The sequence below is a fragment of the Littorina saxatilis genome, linkage group LG3 (genome assembly GCF_037325665.1).
Source record: "Littorina saxatilis isolate snail1 linkage group LG3, US_GU_Lsax_2.0, whole genome shotgun sequence".
NCBI classification, from domain to species: domain Eukaryota; kingdom Metazoa; phylum Mollusca; class Gastropoda; order Littorinimorpha; family Littorinidae; genus Littorina; species Littorina saxatilis.
This window is the reverse complement of record NC_090247.1, coordinates 5,883,781-5,908,545: the sequence shown is the minus strand read 5'-3', so window position 1 is coordinate 5,908,545 and position 24,765 is coordinate 5,883,781. Positions and strand designations below refer to the sequence as shown.

Genomic DNA, 24,765 nt, shown 5'->3' with positions numbered 1-24,765 from the left:
TTTGTGAAAGTCTTCAAAAGGGTCTCCACAGTAATACAGTGATGTCTGTGTTGAAAGGGGTCTCCACAGTAATACAGTGATGTCTGTGTTGAAAGGGGTCTCCACAGTAATACAGTGATGTCTGTGTTGAAAGGGGTTACCACAGTAATACAGTGATGCCTGTGTTGAAAGGGGTTACAACAGTAATACAGTGATGTCTGTGTTGAAAGGGGTTACAACAGTAATACAGTGATGTCTGTGTTGAAAGGGGTTTCCACAGTAATACAGTGATGTCTGTGTTGATAGGGGTCTCCACAGTAATACAGTGATGCCTGTGTTGAAAGGGGTTCCCACAGTAATACAGTGATGCCTGTGTTGAAAGGGGTCTCCACAGTAATACAGTGATGTCTGTGTAGAAAGGGGTTTCCACAGTAATACAGTGATGCCTGTGTAGAAAGGGGTTACCACAGTAATACAGTGATGCCTGTGTAGAAAGGGGTTTCCACAGTAATACAGTGATGCCTGTCTTGAAAGGGGTTACCACAGTAATACAGTGATGCCTGTGTTGAAAGGGGTTACCACAGTAATACAGTGATGCCTGTGTTGAAAGGGGTTTCCACAGTAATACAGTGATGCCTGTCTTGAAAGGGGTTTCCACAGTAAAACAGTGATGCCTGTCTTGAAAGAGGTTTTCACAGTAATACAGTGATGCCTGTGTAGAAAGGGGTTTCCACAGTAATACAGTGATGCCTGTGTAGAAAGGGGTTACCACAGTAATACAGTGATGCCTGTGTAGAAAGGGGTTTCCACAGTAATACAGTGATGCCTGTGTAGAAAGGGGTTACCACAGTAATACAGTGATGCCTGTGTTGAAAGGGGTCTCCACAGTAATACAGTGATGCCTGTCTTGAAAGGGGTTTTCACAGTAATACAGTGATGCCTGTGTTGAAAGGGCAGCCAAAAGAGTCACATTGGGATCAACGAAAGAGTCCCTGGAATGCAGGTGTGCCTTATTTGTGATGACATGTACATTTTGCTCAATACATTTAAAGGGGCATGATATGGCCCTTCGTGGTCGGCTGGGTGTTAAGCAAACAAACAAACAAACAAACAAAATTTAAAAGGGCAACAGAAGGTGTTCTTTACTGGGAGCTGTCCTCTCATGAAGGGGGCCTCACATCACAGGTAGTATCCATTATAACCTGTAAATTGAGGACCCTTCAGTCAACAAGCTTTCCAATAAAGAACTCCTTTTAACTGCCCAGTTCAGTGCATAGCTGCCAACCCCTGTCAAGCCCAAAGAGTAATTTTTTGTTTTAGCGTAGCAGTTTTGGGCTTAGCTAGCAGCGTAGCAATTGCTGCAAAATGGTAGCATGCTACGCAGAAATCGTAGCAGTTGGCGGCTCTGTTAGTAGAACACCCATTTTGAAGATTCCCTCCCTTAGAAGACCCTGTTTTCTCAGCTGGACTTTCTGTTTATCATTTCTGTAAATTTACTCTGAATGTAAGACTTCCTCTTTTTGAAGGCCTGACTTTCTCAGATTTTTGGAGGTCTTAAAATGGGGGTTCCACTGTATGATTATTGCTGAGTATAAATTCGCACCTGTGTCAATATGAGAATGGCCCACAGCATGGATTGTGTGCTGAGTATCACCATTTCTTTGGCTGAAGAATTTCTCACTGATCTCTTTGGCTCTGGAAACAGTAATGTTGACATTACATTCTCATGAGAAGAATTAAATCGAAAAACAGAAGAACCAACAACAAAAAACAACAAAAAGAAACAAAGAATTAAAACAGTTCAGTATGTACACATGTATTTGCAGCAAGCATTGTGTACCCTGAGAATTCCAAACACACCATATAATCTGTATCTACCTCTTTAACCTCTAGATGACTCAATTGGATAATTCATGAACAATGCGTGTCTGCTTACAATCATTTGTAGCCTGGTTTGAGAAGCCATGCAATGAAACGATAACACACTTTGTCTGAAGAAAATTCTGACATTACAGGGATGTCCTTTGGAGTTTGCAATCCGCAAAATGCTGCCATTAAATTAAAATCCCCGAAAACTTTGCTTTCATTTTCACGAAGATACCAAACTTTTTCACATTGGGAGAAACATGACGCCTATAAATGAAACTTACAAAAATGTCCGAAAATTGCCAGAACATTCACAGGTTTTTTGGCAAATTTACTGAAGAAAATAAATTCTAGCAAAATAATAAAATAAAATAATTCCTCCATTATGATTACAAACCTTTTGTAAGTTTTCTTGTCCTGAACATCACAGGCATTAACGAAGTCATTGGCTGCGTACAGAGCCTGGTAGCCCCTGTCACTGTCTGGCAATTCCTGTAAAAAAAAGAAAAAAACAGATCATAAAAATATGAAAACGCCCGACAGGCCCAGTGGCCTGGTGGATAAGATGTTAGCCTCCCATGCGGAAGGTCGCAGGTTCGAATCCCGGCCGCACCTGGTGGGTTAAGTGTGGAGATTTGTTCCGATCTCCCAGGTTAACTTATGTGCAAACCTGCTAGTGCCTTATCCCCCTTCGTGTGTACACGCAAACACAAGACCAGGTGTGCACGAAAAAGATCCTGTAATCACTGTCAGAGTTCAGTGGGTTATAGAAACACAATAATACCCCGCATACTTCCCCCAAAAGCGGTGTATGGCTGCCTGAATGGCAGGGTTAAAAACGGTCATACACGTAAAAGATCGTGGGAGTCTCAAACCATGAAAAAAGAAGAAGAATGAAGTCTGAAAGCATGCCCCTTTTTACTTTTGAACTTAGCATGTTCCCATTTAATATTGATGTGTCCTTGCCAAATTTCTTGAACACTGTGTGTGTGTGTGTGTGTGTGTGTGTGTGTGTGTGTGTGTGTGTGTGTGTGTGTGTGTATTTGTGTGTGCGTGTGTGCGTGCGTGCGTGCGTGTGTCCGTGTTTGTGTATGTGTGTGTGTGTGCGTGCGTACGTATGTGTGTGTGTGTGTGTGTGTGCGTGTGTGTGTGTGTGTGTGTGTGCATGTGCATGTGTGTGTAATTGTTTACATGTGTGCTTGTGCGTGCATGCATGTGTGAGTTGATCTGCGCGGCTGTCTGTCTGTGCATGCATATGTGTGTGTGTGTGCATGTGCATGCATGTGTGCATGCGTGCGTGCATGCATAAGTTGATCTGTCCGTCTGTCTGCATGTTTCTGCATATAACTTTAGTCTCTACTTTTTTGCTTCTGTGTCCAAACTTGAAAGTATCCGACTAACCTTAGCCATGCCATACAGGATCTCCATGTCAAGGATAAGACCGTAGACATCCCTGTCAAAGGTCACTATGTCCACTTGCTGCAGTGTGAAGTGTTTGTCGGGGTCAGTGGGACCTATCATGCTGTTCTGTCCAGCTCCAAACAGTCCATTGCAGGCCATCTCCACGTAAACAGTGTACCTGTATTAACAAAAAAATTGAAATAATGTTCTGTGTAAAATCTCATATCGACTTATAATTTATAACAAGGAATTTGTTTAGCCCTAAGGCCTAAAAAAAAAATAGGTGTGGTTACGGTAACCCGACCTACCCTATTTTTAGGGGCCGACCCTATGACTTTTCATTACATTTGTCCAAAAAAACCCACAAAAACCAAGAAAACGAGTGCAGAAAACGCAATGAAAGCGAAAGCGCCCGAGTCGCACACTTATTTCCCTGTCAAGTAGGTTTAATTTGTACACATTAGAAAAAAAAAGAAAAAAAAAAAAAGTGATTGCCTACCTTCCTACCCTATTTTTTTGGGCTATGTTACCGTAACCACACCTTCTTTTTTTTGGGCCTAAACGCCCATACAGGCCACGCTGCTCTATTAGCACAGGTGAAGACAAATAAAGATTGAGCGGCCTCGCTGCCACATTTATCATGTCATTCAAACAATATACAGATATGAAATAATGAAACTGATATATTGTTCATATTTTCATTTCATTTTCTTCATTTTCATTACTTTATTGTCCCATCGCTGGGAAATTCGGGTCGCTTCCTCCCAGTGGAAAGCTAGCAGCAACGGAGTCGCGCTACCCAGGTGTCTGCGTGTTTAGGTGTATTCAGCCACCTGCACTTATGGCAGAATGACCAAGGTCTTTTACGTGCCATTGTGATGACACGGGGGTGGGACATGGCTTCCGTCTCTGGGTCTGCACATAAAGTTGACCCGTGTCCGTCCCGGCCCGAATTCGAACCTGCGACCTTTCGATCACAAGTCCAGTGCTCTACCAACTGAGCTACTGGGCCCCCATACAATTTTCAAATCATATTTATTTTATTGCCATTATCTCAGTGCAGACATGTACTTGTTTCTTCAAAATACCTTCTCTGACAAAGTTCTCAAGGTACCATACCAATTTAATTACCAATACAAATCTACCAACTTCTCCATGACTTACAGGTAAAGTATAATTAGACATTCTGCATTTAGTTTACTCCGGGTTCAACAGATTTGTTTTTCCCATACCTGAGCTGGCCTTTCTCTTGCTTGGAGGACAAAACAAAGTCATAGCGGTCCTTCTCTGAGCTCAGCCCCTGAAAAAATTGTTGACAGTTCAACATCCAATAAAAAATACATAGATTTTTAATTTGAATCTTCTAAAATACACCAATTCTCCTAAGCACATATTTCAATATCAGTCCAAAAAAACTGCTATATTTCTCAAACAAAACCAATCTACCGTTAGAAATCTTACAGAAAACCCAAACATATTCTTTTTGTTTGCTTGCTTGTTCGTTTGTAGATTGGAAATTAGTTCAACACATTGTCAATTTTACACAACAAAAAAAAAGGAAACAACACTTCAAAAACGTATCACCTGACAAATTCATTATAGTGGAACCCTTCCTTTACCCCCCCCCCCCCCCCCCCCCCCCACCCCCAATATATTTTAATTCCCCTTTTTAAGATCTCAACGTTTCAGATTTTCTATTCAAAACCTGTGTAAATTTCCCTCCGTCTTAAGACTCGATCCCTTCTTTTTAAGGCATGATTTTCTTTCATTTATGGAGGTCTTAAAAGAAGGGTTGCACTGTACCCGTGCCTCAGTGGGTACGCACCTGTACTGGTTTTCCATCCACCCACACCAGTGCCTCTGTGTTGGAGTTCCACACCAGTCTTACTTCTTGGCCCACCCAGTCGGCTGGTACCTCCACCTCCACTTTGAACCAGTGAGTGGCCCACCTGAGAAAACATTAACTGAGTGAATATACTGTCGACAGAAAGCAGAAGAATCAATGAAATAAAATCTGAAACAGATAGACTACTGAAGTTCCAAATACCTGGAATCTACAGTGAATAATTGAGGTATGAAAAGGTTAATTTATGAATATGGGTTCTTTATTTTTAACACACACCCACACATGCATGCACACACGCGCAAACACACACTGAGGAGAATACAGGCACAAACTTATCTCTTCACATTCTCATTGCTGCTTTTATCTGTTGTCAATGGTTATACTGTAGTTCACTTCAAGGGCTATACTGAGCCAAGATTTACTGTCAGCTATCCCCCCTCTCTCTCCCTCCCTCTCATGTCTCTTTCTCTCTCTCTCCCTCTCATCTATCTCTCTCTCTCTCTTTTCTCTCTCTCTCTCTCTCTCTCTCTCTCTCTCTCTCTCTCTCTCTCTCTCTCTCTCTCTCTCTCTCTTTCTCTCTCTCTCTCTCTCTCTCTCTTTCTTTCTTTCTTTCTTTCTTTCTTTCTTTCTTTCTTTCTTTCTTTCTTTCTTTCTTTCTTTCTTTCTTTCTTTCTTTCTTTCTTTCTTTCTTTCTTTCTTTCTTTCTTTCTTTCTTTCTTTCTTTCTTTCTTTCTCCAGTAAAGATGTAAAGACAAAGGTTAATTTCAAGTTACTACTTCAAATACTTACGTAGGGCCAAAGCTCTGGCCAATTTTGGCAGGTGTGTACTTCCCTTTCATGGCTTCCTCGTATGAAATCCTACCTGGGGCAGCATAATGTGTCAAAGAGGTGACAGCTTTCCTCGCAGGGTACAATCTGAAGTGCAAATATATATATTCTAGACGATTGCTCAAAGGCAGGTGTTGCATTAAAACCAATTTCTGGTACTTTGCAGGCTTAAAATATGAAAATTACAAAAATTAGCAGCATGCAGTCAGATCTCTACCAGTTGATACAGTCAAACTTGGCCTGGCGACCACCTCTTGATAACGACCAAGTGTCTATAATGAACACCCGAAAGGATCTCTGACAAGTTCTTTTCTGTGTTAAGCTTCAGTCACACACGCGATTCAATCGTTGAGATTCAATCGCGCGATTCAATCTTGAGCCGATCGCACATCACATCGTAGGCCATTGACCCGTCACACGATGAACGATAGACGAACAATTGACTAACGATTGACTAACGATTGCTCCACACGAGCGGGGCGGAAGTGACGTGTCACAGTGAACACGGCAAACGCGCTTTGCGAGAGCAGACGCTAATGTTCAAACATCGCTCTACCTTTCTAAAAAATACCTTTCAGCATTACGCCTTTGCGAGAAATAAAGTTCCCAGACAGTTGCAATTAATGTTTCTCGACCGCTGTACACGCCTAAAACGTCTCCTTTATATCCGAGTAAGAAACTGTTCTTCCAAAAAGTTTTGAATCGACGAAGAGACGCTGTCCGCCACTGTCCACCATTATTTTACGTCACGGCGTGAAGGCCGCAACGACGCGTTCTGATTGGCTCTGCCCCTGCGATTGACTGACGACTGGGTCGCAGGAATAGAACAAGTTCTAAAGCTCAAAGCTACGAGGGAATCGCATGAGACTGAGTCGCAGACTTGTCGTAGCTATTTTCCACGACTCAGTCGCCCGTGTGACAGGGTAAATCTCACGATTGAATCGCGTGTGTGACTGCCCTCTTATCAACCTTTCACTTTGTGTTGGTCCCTTGGGTGGTTGTTATGGACAGGTTCAACTGTACTTCTGTTCTTCTTGTTTTGCATTAAGCCCAAACAACAATCTTAAGAATTCTGTCTTAATTCAAGGGCTGACAGTGACCTTTCTGTGGTAAACTTTACCTGCTTCTCAGATTTATGTCAGTGAAATGGTGTGTTGAGATGAATTTCTCAGCTCTTTCCAATGTCGTCCGACGATGTTTGAATGGAACATGCTTCTCCATCACCAAAGTATCTTTGCTGTTTTTTCAGGATGCTGGGCACTTTCAACTGTTAAAGCAAACAAACAAATCATAATCATAATCAAGACCACTGCAAAAAAGCAGAAACAAGTAAAAGAAAAACAATCAGGAAAATGTGCAACCATGCATGCAACTCTTGTCCCCTAACAAATTTCCGGTTAAGGTGACTTAGATAATGAATGGAAGCTGAATGCCAAAAAAACATTAAAAGCTAGACAGCAACCAATTTAACAGGTTCTGTAAACCTACATACATATAATTCTTCAAACAGCTGCACACTAAGCAATATGTTGTCCCTCCTTGTTCACCTCACAGTCCACCAACAAGTGTCAACAGTTGTGACACGTATACAGATCTTGGCTTCATAAGGAGGGCAAGCTTGCCAGGATGCACTAGCTGTGCAAACAGAGACGATAAAAGCCCGGAAAACACAATGCAAATGTATGCAAGGTCAGGTTGATACTGATACAGGGGAACCTGTTTAGAACATTACTAAGGTACCATGCAGGTACCATGGCAGTACTTCTTTTTTTTGCATGGAAACTGCTGCTTTCAAGAAAATGTACACTGACACAACATGAAGAAATGTATGCGTATTGGACTATCATGTACAGGGCAAGATACACTCAAATCAGAGCACTTTCAAAGATGTTTGCCACATAACACACAACACGCATGTGCTCACACACACACACAAACACACACACACACACACACACACACACACACACACACACACACACACACACACATATGACTAAAATCAAAAACCATGCACTCAGGTGAAGCCATTCACTGATCGATTCAGTCAGATGTCAATGGTAGATCTATATGGTACATATATATTGTTCAGACAGGCTACGAACGCTGTTGTGCTGTGATAACAGACTGACACATATTTGTACTGCAATATAGCATGACCTGCATATATTTACAGTACCTTGACCCACTCAAATGATACTAGGACTGTGCATGTACGTCCCATTGTGATTGTGTCCCTGTGTTTAGGTGCAAGATGCACTCAGGAAAGAGACACAAAGCTCTCAAAGTGACAGCGCATCCTAAAAGGTTACAGACATAATGCACTATATACACGGGTAAATGCATACAATACTACTCTCCGGGATGTGCATGCAAGAAGTTCATGTTGACACTTTTGTCGTTTTGAACTGATACAATGTGTATAAAGATATTTACTGGGACAGCCCCAAAATCGGATCTGAACTGCTCAATTCGCTGCAACAGATGTGTGTGTGTGTGTGTGAGTGTGTGTCTGTCTGTGTCTGTGTGTATGTGTGTCTGTGTGTGCGTGTGAGTTGTTTATAATAAGATTCACGAGATAGCACTTTCAACTGACCTGACGTGATAGCAATACTGAAAATGCGGAGCAGACGACAAAATGTCAGCCAAGGGAGGCAACTATTGGAAAACGTGTAAGTTGCTGACTCGCACCATCCGCTTTTATACAAGACTTAGTCTTTCGCAACTGCAAACTGCTAAAAGCTATCAAAAACAATCAGATTCTATTCCTGTATCATGCAAAGGCTAAAATAAAGTGAAAGAAGTATTGTGTTGAACAAATGCAAGACTGCGATACCTTCCCAAAGCTTTACGTCAGATCGCCGAGACACCGACCGGAAATTTAACCAAAACCTTACTTCCGGCAGCAAACCTCGTCAAGGACATCAACATGTCGGGTTCGACGAAACAACCATGGGATCCATGGAAAATGTACGACATTTCTCAAGAGGAGATGCGTGCCATCAGAGAAAGAGGCAAAATGAGAGAAGCGCTCAAAACTGAGTGGCAGAAGAAAGTTACAGATCCCCACCGCGGTGCTCATAATGGTGGCACAATTGTAAGTCTGATCTCTCTCTCTCTCTCTCTCTCTCTCTCTCTCTCTCTCTCTCTCTCTCTCTCTCTCTCTCTCTCTCTCTCTTTTTCTCTCTCAATGTGCCAGTGTTCGTTGTGGACGCATTGCAACGCTGTATATCTTGGCAATAATGAGCTTATGCTGGTGAAAAACTTTACTTGGAGTTGGAAGAGACACTCAGTCTCAGACAGTATCTTGTTTGAATTTGAATGTTAAATGATAGAGGTTGAAATATCATGATTAATTAACCGGCAAACAGGTTCATACCACTGCCACACACGCTTACACATACATGCACACAAACGTGCGTGTGTGTTATACACACATATACACACACACGCTTGTAAACACATAAACACACATAAATAATCCGTGCACTGTATACATCAATGTCATCATTACATGTATGCATAACATTAACACCTGCAGGTACATGCGCACCCTAACAGACATGCATGCAAATGGCTTGTACTCAGGCAGTTTAGTGCATGTTACTGAAGTGCCATAAAAGGAGAGAATTATGTTGCTTCTCACAACCTTATCAAAGTGAAAATCACACACTCAGTGACTCACACACACACCATTCACACACACTCAACATTAACAACAGTGAATGACAAAAAATAAAATGAAATCAAACTATTTGTGTGCAGTTTGATCCAGCAATTCAACGGTTCATGGCCATGAGAGCGACTAACTTTGACCACTTCAAGGTCACCCCCAAGACCACCTGGCTGGGCTTTGCTTTCGTTGTGATACCTGTTGGCCTCATGACCTACTTCACCATCAGAGACAAGGTGAGACAAACATGCAATGATGTGTCTTTGAAGTTTATTACACCCCCGTACATTCAGGGGTGTATACGTTTGTATTGAGGGTGTGTAACTGGATTAGAGGGGTGTAGGTGACACAGGCAAACCCCATAGTAAGACCCCTACCCCACCCCACATTTTTAGACTGCATCTGCATTTCTGTAAGTCTGTCTGATTCTCTGTGCATCTTTGGGCCAGCCCTCATGTTACTGTATTATTAAATGTATATATATTCATTCACAAACCTTGTGAGTTGTAGCATTGTAAGGCCCCCCAAAAATATAGGTGTGGTTACGGTAACATAGCCCCAAAAAATAGGGTAGGAAGGTAGGCAATAATTTTTTTTTTCAAACTTTTTTTTTCTAATGTGTACAAATTAAACCTACTTGACAGGGTAATCAGTGTGCGACTCGAGCGCGTTCGCTTTCATTGCGTTTTCTGCGCTCGTTTTCTTGTTTTTTTGGTGTGTTTTTTGACAAATGTAATAAAAAGTTATAGGGTCGGCCCCTAAAAATAGGGTAGGTCGGGTTACCGTAACCACACCTAATTGTTTTTTAGGCCTAATGTGTTTCTCTAAGTTAGACACATAGTACTGTACATAAATGTGACACCCCACACCTCTCAATCAAAGTGATCAGTAGTCTTTGTCATCTGAGATGCTTGAGTTTGTGCTTCGTTTTCTAACTGTCACGAAGTGGTTTGCATGTGAATTTATTATGCGTGTTCTGCCCTTTTGCACTGTCTCTACCCTTTCACACCAAACACTTCAAAAACAGAACTTGGGAGGATGCAGGCTCATTATTTCCTCAACCAAAACAACATACGTCTTCACTTTAAATACATCAATATATACGAACAACTTTTCAACACACAGTTCGCACAATCTTCCAGCTTCACTCAAGGCATGTAAATACATATTATAACAATACTTTCTCAAATATAGATTAACGCACACAAGAAGGTACCAACAGACACTCACGAGTTCGTATCACGGCTCACTGCATGTCGCCAGTTCACTTACTTGTCTCGCTGAATCGTAGGATAATGAATTCAGATGCCATCACACAGAGATGCTAACACACACCTTTCGCTGAAGATGCCGACACACACCTTTCACTGAAGATGCCAACACACAGAGATGCTTACACACCCCTTTCGCTGAAGATGGCGACACACACCTTTCACTGAAGATGCCAACACACCCCTTCCAGGTTTCTCCGAGAAACCCTTCCGCCCGTAGCGGAAACAACCGTCGTCAGCTACGACCGGTCTCGATGAAGACTCCGCTCGTCTAGTCATCTGCGCAGAGGTGGTCCCTTGCTTCCACCGTCGTCTAGCGCTTCTCTCGTGTAAGGTCCCTCCCTTATACGCCATGGAAATCCCTCATGGAAACTCCTAAAGAATTTAACCAAGTCTTAATACAACATTCTCTAAAACCATCTCTTCTTCCAAACGTTCATGTACCACTCATACATTCTCGTTCATTCCACGTTCACATTCCGTACAGATTCAATATCCAAACTAACACTTAATCAATGAATAACACTCCCCTTACAAAGCATGACCCTCTTAAACATAACATAAATGCGTAGCAATTATGTTCAAGAAATTCCCCATGAAAAAACCCTGAAACAATTACATCAAGAATTCTCTCAACGCTTCACACTAAGATTGGGTGCACTTTATACACACTAACCTTTACGCTCCAGCTATGTATTCCAACGTCACTAATATACAACATAGTAAATCATTTACCTTAAGAGACCCGTCTCTTGAAAGAGTACTTGTTCCCAGAACAAGTCTGACACACGCTGAACAACCTTCCCGGTTGGAAATCTCACACGCTGTGACGTTATTTACCCCAGACCAGCTACATGTCTCAAACACAACTCACATCAAGCTAAGCCAGTTTTACGTGCAACACCCGAAACACGTGAATAACGCCAGTCCGGTCAGCTACCCTCGCCTGTACAACATTTAGGGAGGTTAAAAACACGACGTGGTTTCACCTCACAAATATGCTACTCACATCTTTGTGACATCCCCCTTCCCGGGGAAAAAAGAAAATTCTTGAGTTTTCTTTTGATCAAAGCAACCTTCTTTTTCCACACATCCCATAAACCTGTGGTATGCTCTGATCTACGAATGACCTGGACAAAATGTCTGTCAACGTATTCCTGTCTCATGCTATTGGATGAACCTCGAATGCTAATTCTTGCCGTTAAAGACACCACCGCATCACATGTTTTGAAAATTTCATCCATCTTTCCAAACACCTGCTTCATTTCATCCTTTTGACCATCTGTCAAACCAGGATCAAAAACAATATCTCTGACTATCTCTTCCTTCCCCTTAGGCAATGTAGGTAACGGCAACGTTTTCCTCTCCTCAGTCTGAGGTAACACTGCAACCTTTGCCTCTTCACCTTTACTTGAGACAACACCCTGACTGCCACAGTCAGATCTCAGTGGAATGCCTTCGCGACATCCACTACTTACTTCCTCAACATCAACAACTTTCTCTGCACAAACTGCATACTTCTCATCCTCTCGTGACACACTCAACACCTCTTTCAATGTCTCATCTTCTCTCAGCAAACTTTCCAGATCCTCCTCGTTAACCGACAAATCAGGAGTAACCACATTTTTCAATGGCACCGGGGAATCCTCCAGTTTCTTTTTGGCTTTTGCCCAACTCGAACCACACACGACCTTCTCAAGTACCATGTCTTCAGTGATTTTCTTGTGACTTACATCAGCACACAATCCAACACCCTGCGTATTCCCAAGGAATAAATCTACTCTGGGTACCACACCCCGAAGATTACCTATCACTAGGTCAGCGACTGGGTCTGTGAGCACACAACATTTCAACTTTCCCTGAAAATATGGGGTATCGACAACCACTTCCGCCAATGAATACAAATCAATCCGTCCACTAAAACCCTTCACTTTTTGAACCTCTCCCTTTATGTACTGGCTTGGTAAGACCAACGACTTCCTTACCCCAGCTACATTAGCTCCTGTGTCTCTCAGTACTGAAACTTGCTTCCCATTAACGAGACCTTCCGCTAATGGCAACGACCCGAATGCCGCCGAGCTTACCAACACTCCAGCGTCCTGACAATCCGCTACCGACTTCGCTGAATATGCTACCTGAATACATTCTCTAGCGTAATGGCCCAAATGCCCACATCTGTAACATGTGTCCTGATTCTACTGTTCATTACCTGTACCTCTAGTACTTCCTTGCTGCCATCCTCTTCTACCCGGCCTACGATCATCTCCTCTGCCTTGAAACCTGGTATTTCTGCTCATACCATCCTGTCTTCTGCCACTATCTCCTTGACCACGACTGTAAGACTGTCCTGATCCACGATTCTGATTGAACGCTACGTTTCCAGTCCCCAAAGGATTTACTTGACTCTTTCTGGCCAAACATTTATTTGGATGGGCCGATTTGTACATTTCTGCGCTAGCAATCATGTCTTTTGAATTTTTACAATCACGTTCTTTCAAAAAGACTGCCAAATCAGTGCATACACTGGTAAGAATCTGTTCACACAACACAAAATCAAACAAAGCTTCATATGAGGTTTCTATATCCGACAACCTCAACCAACGGTTGAACAAATGCGTCATCCTTGTTACGTATGTGCCAAAACTTTCATCAGCCTCTGGCTTCGTACTGCGAAATTTCTCCCGAAATCCCTCTCGAGTGCACTGAAACTTCTTCAATAACTCTTTCTTCAAGTCTTCATACGACAAAGTACCCGTTGAAAACAATGAATGAAACAAAGACAACGCTCCACCCTCCAGATAAGCTGATAAGTACGTAGCCCACTCTGAATCATTCCATTTGTTCGCCTTTGCATGCGTTTCAAATCTGAACAAGAAACTGTCAATGTCATCTTTATCTTCCTTGAACATGGGGAGTTTTGGGTACTGGGGCCTAATGCTGGGTCCTGATCTCCCACCTGCATTTCCACCCGTACTTTGCTGCGCTTCTGCTTTCTTAAACTCCAAATCCATTTTCCTCGCTTCAGTATCTGCCTCTAGCCTCTTTGCATCTAATTCCCTATTTGCCTCAATTTGTAACCTTTTTGTCTCAGCCTCTACTTCTAATCTTTTTGTCTCAGCCTCAGTTTCTAATCTTTTTGTCTCAGCCTCAGTTTCTAATCTTTTTGTCTCAGCCTCAACTTTCTTTGCTTCGGCCTCAACTTCTAATCTTTTTGTCTCAGCCTCAACTGCTACTTTCTTCGCTTCAGCCTCAGCTGCTACTTTCTTTGCTTCCCTTTCCTGACTTCTCTCTTCTCTATCCACCTGATCCTGGGCAAACTTAAACAAAGCTTCTGCCTTTAACCCATGCTTCTCTCCCAATGCCATATAATCAGCATATGTGTTACCACCAGTATCACTAGTCTCAGCCATCTTTACAATATCAAAATATCAAAGTAATCTCAAAGTAATACAATGGATCAAGTAACACAAGTTCACAAAATTGTTTTAAGTATCAAAAAGTTGTATCATACACCAGTTTCTCGCAATACTAAACACACACAAAAGAGTATCATAAAATACTAAACTAACAGAAATCTTGTGCCTTTTTAAAAACAATCCTCAAATTGTTTACTACTTAACTATTTACACAACCAGTCTCAAAAATAAACAATAAACTTAATAGAGTCAACAACAAAAAATTTAATTTGGAAAATATCAGATTAAACAATCAATAGCAGCTTCAAACACTTGTCAATCAATGTCAAACTTAAACTAACAACTTTAGAACATCATCAACAACAAAAAATACCAAATAATTAACTAGAAATTTCAAAGTTTCTCAAACCCAAATAACACACTTTAAATGAAGAATTCAATTCCACACACCACTAACCAGCGTCAGATCCTTTAAGGAAAATCAATCGCCAGAGCAAAACCAAAACAAAATTTAAATGTTCACAATAACAAACAAAACAAAATTTACCCAAAATTTGTCCAAGTACAAATGTTTACAAATTACTACTAACCAACAAAAAAAATTTTCAAAAAAAAATAAACAACAAAAAAACTTTCCCCAAACCAACAACTAAATATCAAACAGTAGTATAGGGGAGATAATCACCCTATTACTAATCCAACTACAAATAGGAACAACAATAACAATAATAAACAAAATCACTTTTTAAGCCACACAACTAAAAAAAAACCAGAGTCCAAACAAAAAAAATACAAAATTTCAGAATTTATACACACACAAAAAAATGGCACACCCTATACTATTTTATTTAAAATAAGCCTGCACCTCAACGACAACAATCATACACAACAATCAATCCAAGATAGAATCTAAGAAAAATAGTTTTAAAAAAAAACTTATAGGAAAGGGAGCTAGAATTTAGATAGAAAGATAGATAATAACTACACAGAAAAGGAAGCAAACAGAAACTAAGGCCCTCTCTACGTAAGAACTATACAACTACGTAGACCCCTAGAGCTGGAGAGGGGGTGTCCAATAACATACACATAAACAAACACTACAACACGCAAAGTATCAAAGTATGTATAATTAGCTACCCTAAGGCACTTCTTTCTCAATTTCTCAATTTCTCACTTTTTCGAAAGGGAAGGGAAGCAACTACAACAAAAATCTATCCTTAGAAACAAAAACCTATTTAGGGCTAAATCGGGGTCACCACTGTCACGAAGTGGTTTGCATGTGAATTTATTATGCGTGTTCTGCCCTTTTGCACTGTCTCTACCCTTTCACACCAAACACTTCAAAAACAGAACTTGGGAGGATGCAGGCTCATTATTTCCTCAACCAAAACAACATACGTCTTCACTTTAAATACATCAATATATACGAACAACTTTTCAACACACAGTTCGCACAATCTTCCAGCTTCACTCAAGGCATGTAAATACATATTATAACAATACTTTCTCAAATATAGATTAACGCACACAAGAAGGTACCAACAGACACTCACGAGTTCGTATCACGGCTCACTGCATGTCGCCAGTTCACTTACTTGTCTCGCTGAATCGTAGGATAATGAATTCAGATGCCATCACACAGAGATGCTAACACACACCTTTCGCTGAAGATGCCGACACACACCTTTCACTGAAGATGCCAACACACAGAGATGCTAACACACACCTTTCGCTGAAGATGCCGACACACACCTTTCACTGAAGATGCCAACACACAGAGATGCTTACACACACCCTTCCAGGTTTCTCCGAGAAACCCTTCCGCCCGTAGCGGAAACAACCGTCGTCAGCTACGACCGGTCTCGATGAAGACTCCGCTCGTCTAGTCATCTGCGCAGAGGTGGTCCCTTGCTTCCACCGTCGTCTAGCGCTTCTCTCGTGTAAGGTCCCTCCCTTATACGCCATGGAAATCCCTCATGGAAACTCCTAAAGAATTTAACCAAGTCTTAATACAACATTCTCTAAAACCATCTCTTCTTCCAAACGTTCATGTACCACTCATACATTCTCGTTCATTCCACGTTCACATTCCGTACAGATTCAATATCCAAACTAACACTTAATCAATGAATAACACTCCCCTTACAAAGCATGACCCTCTTAAACATAACATAAATGCGTAGCAATTATGTTCAAGAAATTCCCCATGAAAAAACCCTGAAACAATTACATCAAGAATTCTCTCAACGCTTCACACTAAGATTGGGTGCACTTTATACACACTAACCTTTACGCTCCAGCTATGTATTCCAACGTCACTAATATACAACATAGTAAATCATTTACCTTAAGAGACCCGTCTCTTGAAAGAGTACTTGTTCCCAGAACAAGTCTGACACACGCTGAACAACCTTCCCGGTTGGAAATCTCACACGCTGTGACGTTATTTACCCCAGACCAGCTACATGTCTCAAACACAACTCACATCAAGCTAAGCCAGTTTTACGTGCAACACCCGAAACACGTGAATAACGCCAGTCCGGTCAGCTACCCTCGCCTGTACAACATTTAGGGAGGTTAAAAACACGACGTGGTTTCACCTCACAAATATGCTACTCACATCTTTGTGACACTAACAATAATATAAAAACTAAAAAAATTTTTTAAAAAAACCTTCTCAAGCTCACAAGTCATCAAGTGAGTTAACCCGTACACTGGTGCAATTCTGTAACACATGTTACATAGCAACTGGTGAATTAACAGAGAGAAAAATAAAGAAAACGGTCATATAGGTTTTCGCATCAATGGGAGGTAATCGGAACCGACCAAATAGACTGAGCCAGTAGCGCGACATATGTCGTAACAACCAGGTGACAGTATACGTAAAGTAGCGCGACATATGTCGCGACAACCAGCCTAAGGGTTAACATGAAGTATTTTTCTTTGTGAAAATGTATGACGTTGATTTTTGTGTGAATTGTGTATAGTTTTTAGAAATTCTCACAGAAATATTTCTAAACCCTTGTTTTTGCTTGAGAAAAACAAAAGTGCAAGTGCAAGTTTTCCAGCAGCTTCAAAAAGTTAAGGGGAGAATACAGGCAAAAGTCATGTGGTGGATGAAACTGGACAGTTGTTTCCCTTGGATCAGTGAAGTTTTTGAGTCACTTGAGAAAAAGTGACTCTATGTAATCGGTCAGTGTTAGTCTGTCCGGCCGGCCGGCCGGCCGTAGACACCACCTTAACGTTGGACTTTTCTCGGAAACTATCAAAGCGATCCGGCTCATATTTTGTTTAGTCGTGACCTCCAATGACCTCTACACTTTAACGATGGTTTCGTTGACCTTTGACCTTTTTCAAGGTCACAGGTCAGCGTCAAAGGAAAAATTAGACATTTTATATCTTTGACAAAGTTCATCGGATGTGATTGAAACTTTGTAGGATTATTCTTTACATCAAAGTATTTACATCTGTAGCCTTTTACGAACGTTATCAGAAAAACAAGGGAGATAACTAGCCTTTTCTGTTCGGCAACACACAACTTAACGTTGGGCTTTTCTCGGAAACTATAAAAGTGACCGGGCTCAAATTTTATGTGAACGTGACTCCCAGTGACCTCTACACTTTGACGTCGGCTTTGGTGACCTTTGACCTTTTTCAAGGTCACAGGTATGTCTTGAAGGAAAAAAATTGAAATATCATATCTCTGAAACTATTCATCGGATTTGATTCAAACTTTATAGGATTATTCTTTACATCAAATTATTTACATCTGTATTGTGTTGTGAATAGCAATTTCTTCCTGTCCATCTGATGCCTCATATAATATTCAGAACTGCGAAAGTGACTCGATCGAGCGTTTGCTCTTCTTGTTATCTCTTGATAGAACTTGGAATTCAAGCAAAATTATCTTCTGCAGATATGTTTGATTCAGGTACAGCTAGCAGTATGTTAGACATAAATAATACAGAACTAAGTAATAAAACTGTCCAGAGGAAGGATACTATTATCCCATGTTGAATCCTTGACAGATACTGTGGTGGTGTACGTGGTTACTTCCATGAAAAGAAATATACAGTACAGTACCTCTAGAGAATAATAGATACACTTCTTTACAAAATGTTAGTTGCGTTCTTCATCAGTTTTGTACTTCAGTAGTAAAGTCTATTTTTATTATTACCTTTTTATTTTGCATGTGTTTCAGAACATCCGAGAGGCCCAGTTTCGAGCGGGAGAAGTGAAGTACAAGGATCGCACTTGGTACTTCATGTATTGAGACCTTTCTGTTTGTTAGTGTGTAGTTTTGTGCTTGTCATACGGCATTTAATATGTTCTTGTGACACTTGATTATGTTGAAATAAAAGAAGTACATGTCAGTCAGCTGTGTTGAAGTGTCCTAATGGAATGTCTGTGGCTCTCTGTTTTTCTCTTTCTCTGAAATGGCCCATAAGCCAATTCCGATAAACATTCAATCTCTCTCTCTCTCTCTCTCTCTCTCTCTCTCTCTCTCTCTCTCTAAGTTGCTTTGCTTCCGGACGGTCAAGTTGGCGTCCACTTTGTTCACCTGTAAATTATTTTCTCCCCCCTTGTACATACACAATCATAGTGTTTGATGCCATAAAAATTCGCCTTCGTCTTCTCTCTCTCTCTCTCTCTCTCTCTCTCTCTCTCTCTCTCTCTCTCTCTCTCTCTCTCTCTCTCTCTCTCTCTCACATACAGACACACTCACACACGCGTGCGTGCGCACACACTCACACCCAACCACCCACACACTAACTCACTCACTCCCATTCTCTCTCTCACGCATCCAGGCGCTGGCAGAGACAATTAAGTGCACAAATCTGCAAGGATTTTTCAAGAGTATTATTCACCAGTTTTGCAAGCCAGGAATGTAGATTTTTCTGTGCATTGAATTTAGAGATAGAAAAATTGTAGAGGTGAACATTACAAATCTTCACACACAACAACAAAACTCAAGAGGACGACTCCGATCATCTCATTGTTTTCAACTCATCGCTCATTTTCCAGGATGAGGGTTGCCAGGGTTACCAGGGTGGTTGTTGCCAGGCTGATGTCCATGTTCGGGGTGGTAGCAGCTGGCGTCACACGCGTTATTAGGTCCAAAGCAGCACTGGAAACCGTGAGCGCAGTCTGTGTCGTCTTGACAGGTCAAGGTCGATGTTTCACAGGCGGGGTCAGCGACGGCGGAGTAGTCGTTGGGACAGGCATCTGTAAATGGAGAAATGAAGTTGGTCAGTGTTCCACACTTCGTGAAATCGGAGATAGGGGAAGGGCCCCTAACATGGACCGGTGGCTCCTAATATGGACCCACCAGCCTCCTGTTCTGACAAAATAACGACACAAGACCGCTCACAAACAGTTTCCTTCACCGCATTTAGGGGTAGGTTGCCTGCTATAGACCGGCCCGTAATATGGACCACCTTCTGTGCTGACAAACTTACGGTGCTAGAGCGCTAAAATTTCATTCGCTGTATAAAATTATATGCACCCTCTATGGATAACTTGCACATGTCAAACAATAACGGGCGCACAAATCCAAACAAACGTGGTGCGGCTTTTTCTTTTTTACACTTCGGCTGTGTTCACTCTATATTGACGATTATAACGGACTAGATTGTGTCCACAGATATGGCTAATGGTATACACAATTTGCTTTTAAGATAGCTAGCACTGTGATTGTTACATTTTGGCAGTGTTGTTCCCGTTTTTATAGTTTCTAATTTAGTCGTTGCGCTTCAAATAATGTTCTCATGGAACTTGATTTATTTTGTCTCAGAAAGTTCAAACTGTGAGGAAATGAACAGAAAAATCTAGATGTTCGCACTCAGTTAAAAGAAATTACAACGAAAAGTCCGAGAATCTTTTTTTACGGTTTTGTTAATTACAAATCGACCTCTGACGAATAAGTCAGTTTGGCTCTGACTTGAGGATATCTCATACACTACGTACCCTCATTAAAATGTATAGCAAAGACTGCGCAAAGCACACCAAGATCTTCTTTGTTTCATGGTTTTTAGTTGCTGCCATTGTTGTTTATTCTTCTTCGTGTAAAAACACTACAGTCTGCGGACCGCTAACAATAATTGCCAGGTGGCTAAAACCCCGACCATCCTCCACCCCCACCCCCCCCCCCCTCCTCCAAATGGTGGTAATTGTTTTGTAAAAGTGAAGGACAGAGGCAAACATCCATTATTCCTATCAGGTGCAAAACTGCGTGATACAATAACAACATTCTGAGCAACAACAACAAGAAATTCCTCCGAGGTAGGAAAAACACCCCCGTCCTTACCATTCTCACTGCCACCAACTGAGAAGGTTATTTCCCTTTGACCATTAATATGTCCCTCTATAAGTCCTTGTAGAATCTTAATCCACCAATAACTCCCTAACCGTGTGTTTGACTGGTCCCAATTTTTGTAAGGACCGTCTCAGGAATGTATAGAACCTGTTCACCAAGTTTGGTGACGATCGGTCCGTTCATTCTTGAGATCTATATGCGAACACAAACACACAAACAAACACATCGACCGAATCCTATACACACCCCTATACCAGGGGTGTAAAAACCTACGGACAAAGTACCGTAAACGAACACACAAATGCCGAATGGAGTTGAGACATAAAATTGTGGTCAGTTTTGCGACTTACGGCATTGTTGACTTAAGCCTCTGATTGTAGAAACGCGAGGTCAAAGTTTGAGCGTAATGTAAACAAACTGTATCGTGCTCACTGACTTCCACTTCAAGCTGAACTTCCAAAAGTTCAAGGAAGTCACCAGTGATAGCACATTGTAAAAACTAAAACAGATAGAAATAAATGGAAAATCTTGGGCTGCACATAAATAAATTTTGACCACAATGAATGTTTTCGCAGAAATGGCCACAATTTGAATGGAAGAAGAGTAACTTGCAAGTAAACTAGCTATACTCACGGATAACCACGACCAGAGCTGCAAGTCCCAGAAGAATGAACGCTCTCATATCGCTGGATTTGAGTGTATGTTACTCTTAATAGCAATCGACGGTTTCAAATCGACTTTTATACTGGAAAATCGCCTGCGTAGGCAAGGACTGGTTGACGTAATAAACAAGTATTTTAACCTTTTATGAGAGTTTAACTGTGGCCTGTATACAACTTGAAGCTGATATGCATTCTGGGACAAATAAGAGGCCAATATCAAATATTCTCGGTTGGTCCAGCCTTTCTTTCTTCTCTTAAAAAAATGAAAATATACAGTAGAGCAGGCCCTAGCGACCACCTCTTGATAACGACCACCTCTTGATAACGACCACCTGCCCATTACGACCATCCCAGAAAAACACCAACGATGTTCTTTCCTATATAAATCCACCTTTCCATAACGATCACCTGTCTTTGAGGACCAGTGGTTGGTCTCTTGGGCGGTCGTCACAGACAGGTTCGACTGTAAATGACATTTAAATGGTTTTCTGCTCAGTCCTTAGAATATTCGGCCCACAGCAAATAATCTTTGTAGGTTACAGTTTTTAAGTTTACTGCATGTACTAGTCACGGAAGGACAAACTTTGACGTCTTGACAGCGGAGGTCGTTACTGATTTTGGTGGACCGCAGACTTTTGAGCTTATCAGACATCAGAGGTCAGGTAATCTTCGAAAATGGCTGCGATCTGCTGGCCGATGTGAATGCGTGATGTATTGTGTAAAAAAAATTTCCATCTCACACGGCATAAATAAATCCCTACGCCTTGAATATGTGCGCGATATAAATTGCATAAAAAAATTAAAAAATTAAAATAAATCCCTGCGCTTAGAACTGTACCCACGGAATACGCGCGATATAAGCCTCATATTGATTGATTGATAAAGTAGTCTGGAAGAAACGTTGCTTCCCATGCCATTTTTGAGTTGAAGGAGTAAACCCACGAATGAAGCCACACTCTAAACTTAAGTGTTCCAGTTTTGAACACATTTTGTGTACTGAACCAAGTTTGAATACAGTGTGGCATTGTAACTAGTTCTACCAGCATAAGTAGCACTTGGTAAACATATGTGTTCAAATGGAACACGTTAACACGCGTGTTTAACATGTGCTACTTTTGCTGACATAACTATACTGGGTGGCCGAGTGGTAACGCACTTGCGCTCGGAAGCGAGAGGTTGCGAGTTCAGTCGACCCTGGGTCAGGGCGTTAGCAATTTTCTCCCCCCTTTCCTAACCTAGGTGGTGGGTTCAAGTGCTAGTCTTTCGGATGAGACGAAAAACCGAGGTCCCTTCGTGTACACTACATTGGGGTGTGCACGTTAAAGATCCCACGATTGACAAAAGGGTCTTTCCTGGCAAAATTGTATAGGCATAGATAAAAATGTCCACCAAAATACCCGTGTGACTTGGAATAATAGGCCGTGAAAAGTAGGATATGCGCCGAAATGGCTGCGATCTGCTGGCCGATGTGAATGCGTGATGTATTGTGTAAAAAAAATTCCATCTCACACGGCATAAATAAATCCCTGCGCCTTGAATATGTGCGGGATATAAATTGCATAACAAAAAATATTAAAAAAATCCCTGCGCTTAGAACTGTTCCCACGGAATACGCGCGATATAAGCCTCATATTGATTGATTGATTGATTGATTGATTGATTGATATACTATGTCACACTGATCAAAACTGGTTACAGAAAGTGTGTTCAAAGTAGGACAGTTTAATTTAGAGTGAAAGTATTCGCCTTTACACCATTATTCTTTATCTGCATGAGTCAGCGATGTGTTTGAGTGCGTGCGTGCGTGTGGGCGTGAGTAAGTGAGTGTATGTGCGCGCGCACGCGCGTGTGTGTGTGTGACTTGAGGTGAGGAAGCTTTGAGTGTATGCTGCTCGTTTTAGTGAATGTATTTTTAAACTATTAGATTTAGACTCGGTATAAGTCAGCTTAAAGTGCACAAAAACCGCTATATTTAAGACAAATCTTCCTACAGACAATGATTGTCCTTTTTGCCCATTCTGACCACCATCGCTCCATGCTATCGCTTTAAGTCCCTCTGACCGGATGCTCTAGTCCTACGCGAATCTATCAAAACAAGAACTACAGAGTTATCTACCATATCTTTTTCGCGAGCGCTGATCTAAATTTGAGATCAGTGTTCGCGAGAGGAAAATGATTGCAGATTGGCCGACTTTGACAGTGATCTCCGTTCTGTTCTTCACAGTTATGATAAAGACATCGTGCTAAGGTCAAAACAAGTCGAAATTTTGGGATTGCTGGCCGATGGAGACCGTAATATATGGTTGTATCACTATCAACTCGTTACAGAAAAAATCGTCTGCTCTAGCGAGCCCCGAAACCAAACGGTTGATTATCACGTGACACTTTTGCCATATTTAGAGTTGTTTGCACAGTAAATACATCCGCGAAAAATAGCTCGCTTGAAACTGTCTAAAATAAAAATTCCTCTGTAATTAAAAATTACAAAACACCATGAAAAATCATTATCGACGATCGCAAATCTGCTTATATCAATAACACATTACAAAAAGCTCTAAATATGTTAAAAAAATAAGGAAACCCAAGGCACCCTGTCAGGGAGAGAATGAGCAGAACTCATTTTGACCTGAGTTCAGGATGCTTTTTACCCGGGTTCCCCGGAGTCCGAACTTCATTTCCTGATAGTTTGCAAAAGATATGATGACTTAAGACCAGAAATGTTGAAAAATGTTGACAACCATATGCAGTGTTGCCTGTTATGGTAAACTGATTTCATGCCAAGTCCAAAGTGTAATCAGAAAAATAGCATGGTTTATTTTCAAGGCATTTGAGTTGCGTGGGCAATCTTGTGAAAGCTGTCGTTGAGAAAATAGATTCCTTAATCAATGTTTTGATGTATGCATAATCAAGTATTGCAAGTAAAAATGTGTTATATGTGGAAAATGATTGCTGTGAAGATGTAATGAGAAGCACTAGTGCGTGTGGGTGATAGCTACAGTGAATGGGCGAGTGAGTGAGGAGCGAGCTGTGTGTGTGTGTGTGTAACAGAGACGGTGTGAGGAAAGTGTATTGAAAAAGAAAATATGAGGGACAGAGTCGGAGATAGATAGATAGATAGAGAGAGAGAGAGAGAGAGAGAGAGAGAGAGAGAGAGAGAGAGAGAGAGAGAGAGATTATTATTTCTGATAATATGTGTAAGTTTGTTGAGAATTATATTTTCGTTGTTCTTGCCATTATTGTTGCCATGTCTGATAACAAAATCGGACGGTGCGTTTTGGCGCTAGACCTAACTTTTAAAATCTAAATAATAAATTGACAGCTTGTTACACAAACATTCGTAAATCATAAAAGAATTTTTTTTTCATCAAGACAAGATCAGTACAATTCGAAGTTTTGATAGTTTGAAAAAAGAAAATCCCGGAAGCAGGGTCACGCAAGGTCGTTGTTCTCGTAGCAGACGACGGTAATGCCTATCGCCAGTTCCTCTGAACAGTCAAAAGCCATCGT

The 24,765-nt window shown here is 41.3% G+C and overlaps 2 protein-coding genes and 3 long non-coding RNA genes across 8 annotated transcripts in view; 1 reads left to right on the top strand and 4 right to left on the bottom strand.

Moving 5' to 3' along the window:
* Positions 1–8,795, bottom strand: part of LOC138961478 (alpha-mannosidase 2C1-like) — an 83,310-nt gene extending 74,515 nt beyond the window's left edge. For 2 of the 4 annotated variants that reach the window (XM_070333128.1, XM_070333125.1), the window contains exons 1-8: positions 8,757–8,795; positions 7,041–7,187; positions 5,882–6,007; positions 5,072–5,195; positions 4,479–4,546; positions 3,247–3,424; positions 2,243–2,337; positions 1,583–1,674 (exon numbers count right to left, since the gene is read on the bottom strand). In XM_070333128.1, coding sequence (XP_070189229.1) covers positions 1,583–1,674; positions 2,243–2,337; positions 3,247–3,424; positions 4,479–4,546; positions 5,072–5,195; positions 5,882–6,007; positions 7,041–7,141 — 784 coding nt within the window. In that variant the 5' untranslated portion in view covers positions 7,142–7,187; positions 8,757–8,795. Of the gene's footprint in view, positions 1–1,582; positions 1,675–2,242; positions 2,338–3,246; positions 3,425–4,478; positions 4,547–5,071; positions 5,196–5,881; positions 6,008–7,040; positions 7,188–7,412; positions 7,519–8,516; positions 8,700–8,756 lie in introns of those variants that run through there. The other 2 variants (XM_070333127.1, XM_070333126.1) reach the window with 2 other exon arrangements.
* A 10-nt stretch (positions 8,796–8,805) lies between these two features.
* On the top strand, positions 8,806–18,653 carry LOC138961480 (NADH dehydrogenase [ubiquinone] 1 beta subcomplex subunit 4-like). Its single transcript, XM_070333133.1, has 3 exons — positions 8,806–9,017; positions 9,686–9,829; positions 18,482–18,653. The coding sequence occupies exons 1-3, from the start codon at positions 8,850–8,852 to the stop codon at positions 18,551–18,553; spliced, it is 384 nt and encodes a 127-aa protein (XP_070189234.1). The 5' UTR covers positions 8,806–8,849; the 3' UTR covers positions 18,554–18,653.
* LOC138961481 (uncharacterized) lies at positions 10,624–13,822 on the bottom strand. The gene is made up of 2 exons (XR_011454199.1): positions 11,600–13,822; positions 10,624–11,239 (listed from the first exon to the last, which is right to left on the bottom strand). It is a non-coding gene; the product is annotated as an uncharacterized lncRNA (long non-coding RNA).
* LOC138961482 (uncharacterized) lies at positions 15,634–17,434 on the bottom strand. The gene is made up of 2 exons (XR_011454200.1): positions 16,627–17,434; positions 15,634–16,266 (listed from the first exon to the last, which is right to left on the bottom strand). It is a non-coding gene; the product is annotated as an uncharacterized lncRNA (long non-coding RNA).
* Positions 18,654–19,125: 472 nt separating the features above from the next.
* Positions 19,126–22,257, bottom strand: LOC138960833 (uncharacterized). The gene is made up of 2 exons (XR_011454075.1): positions 21,230–22,257; positions 19,126–19,506 (listed from the first exon to the last, which is right to left on the bottom strand). It is a non-coding gene; the product is annotated as an uncharacterized lncRNA (long non-coding RNA).
* Between the last annotated feature and the right edge of the window lie 2,508 nt (positions 22,258–24,765).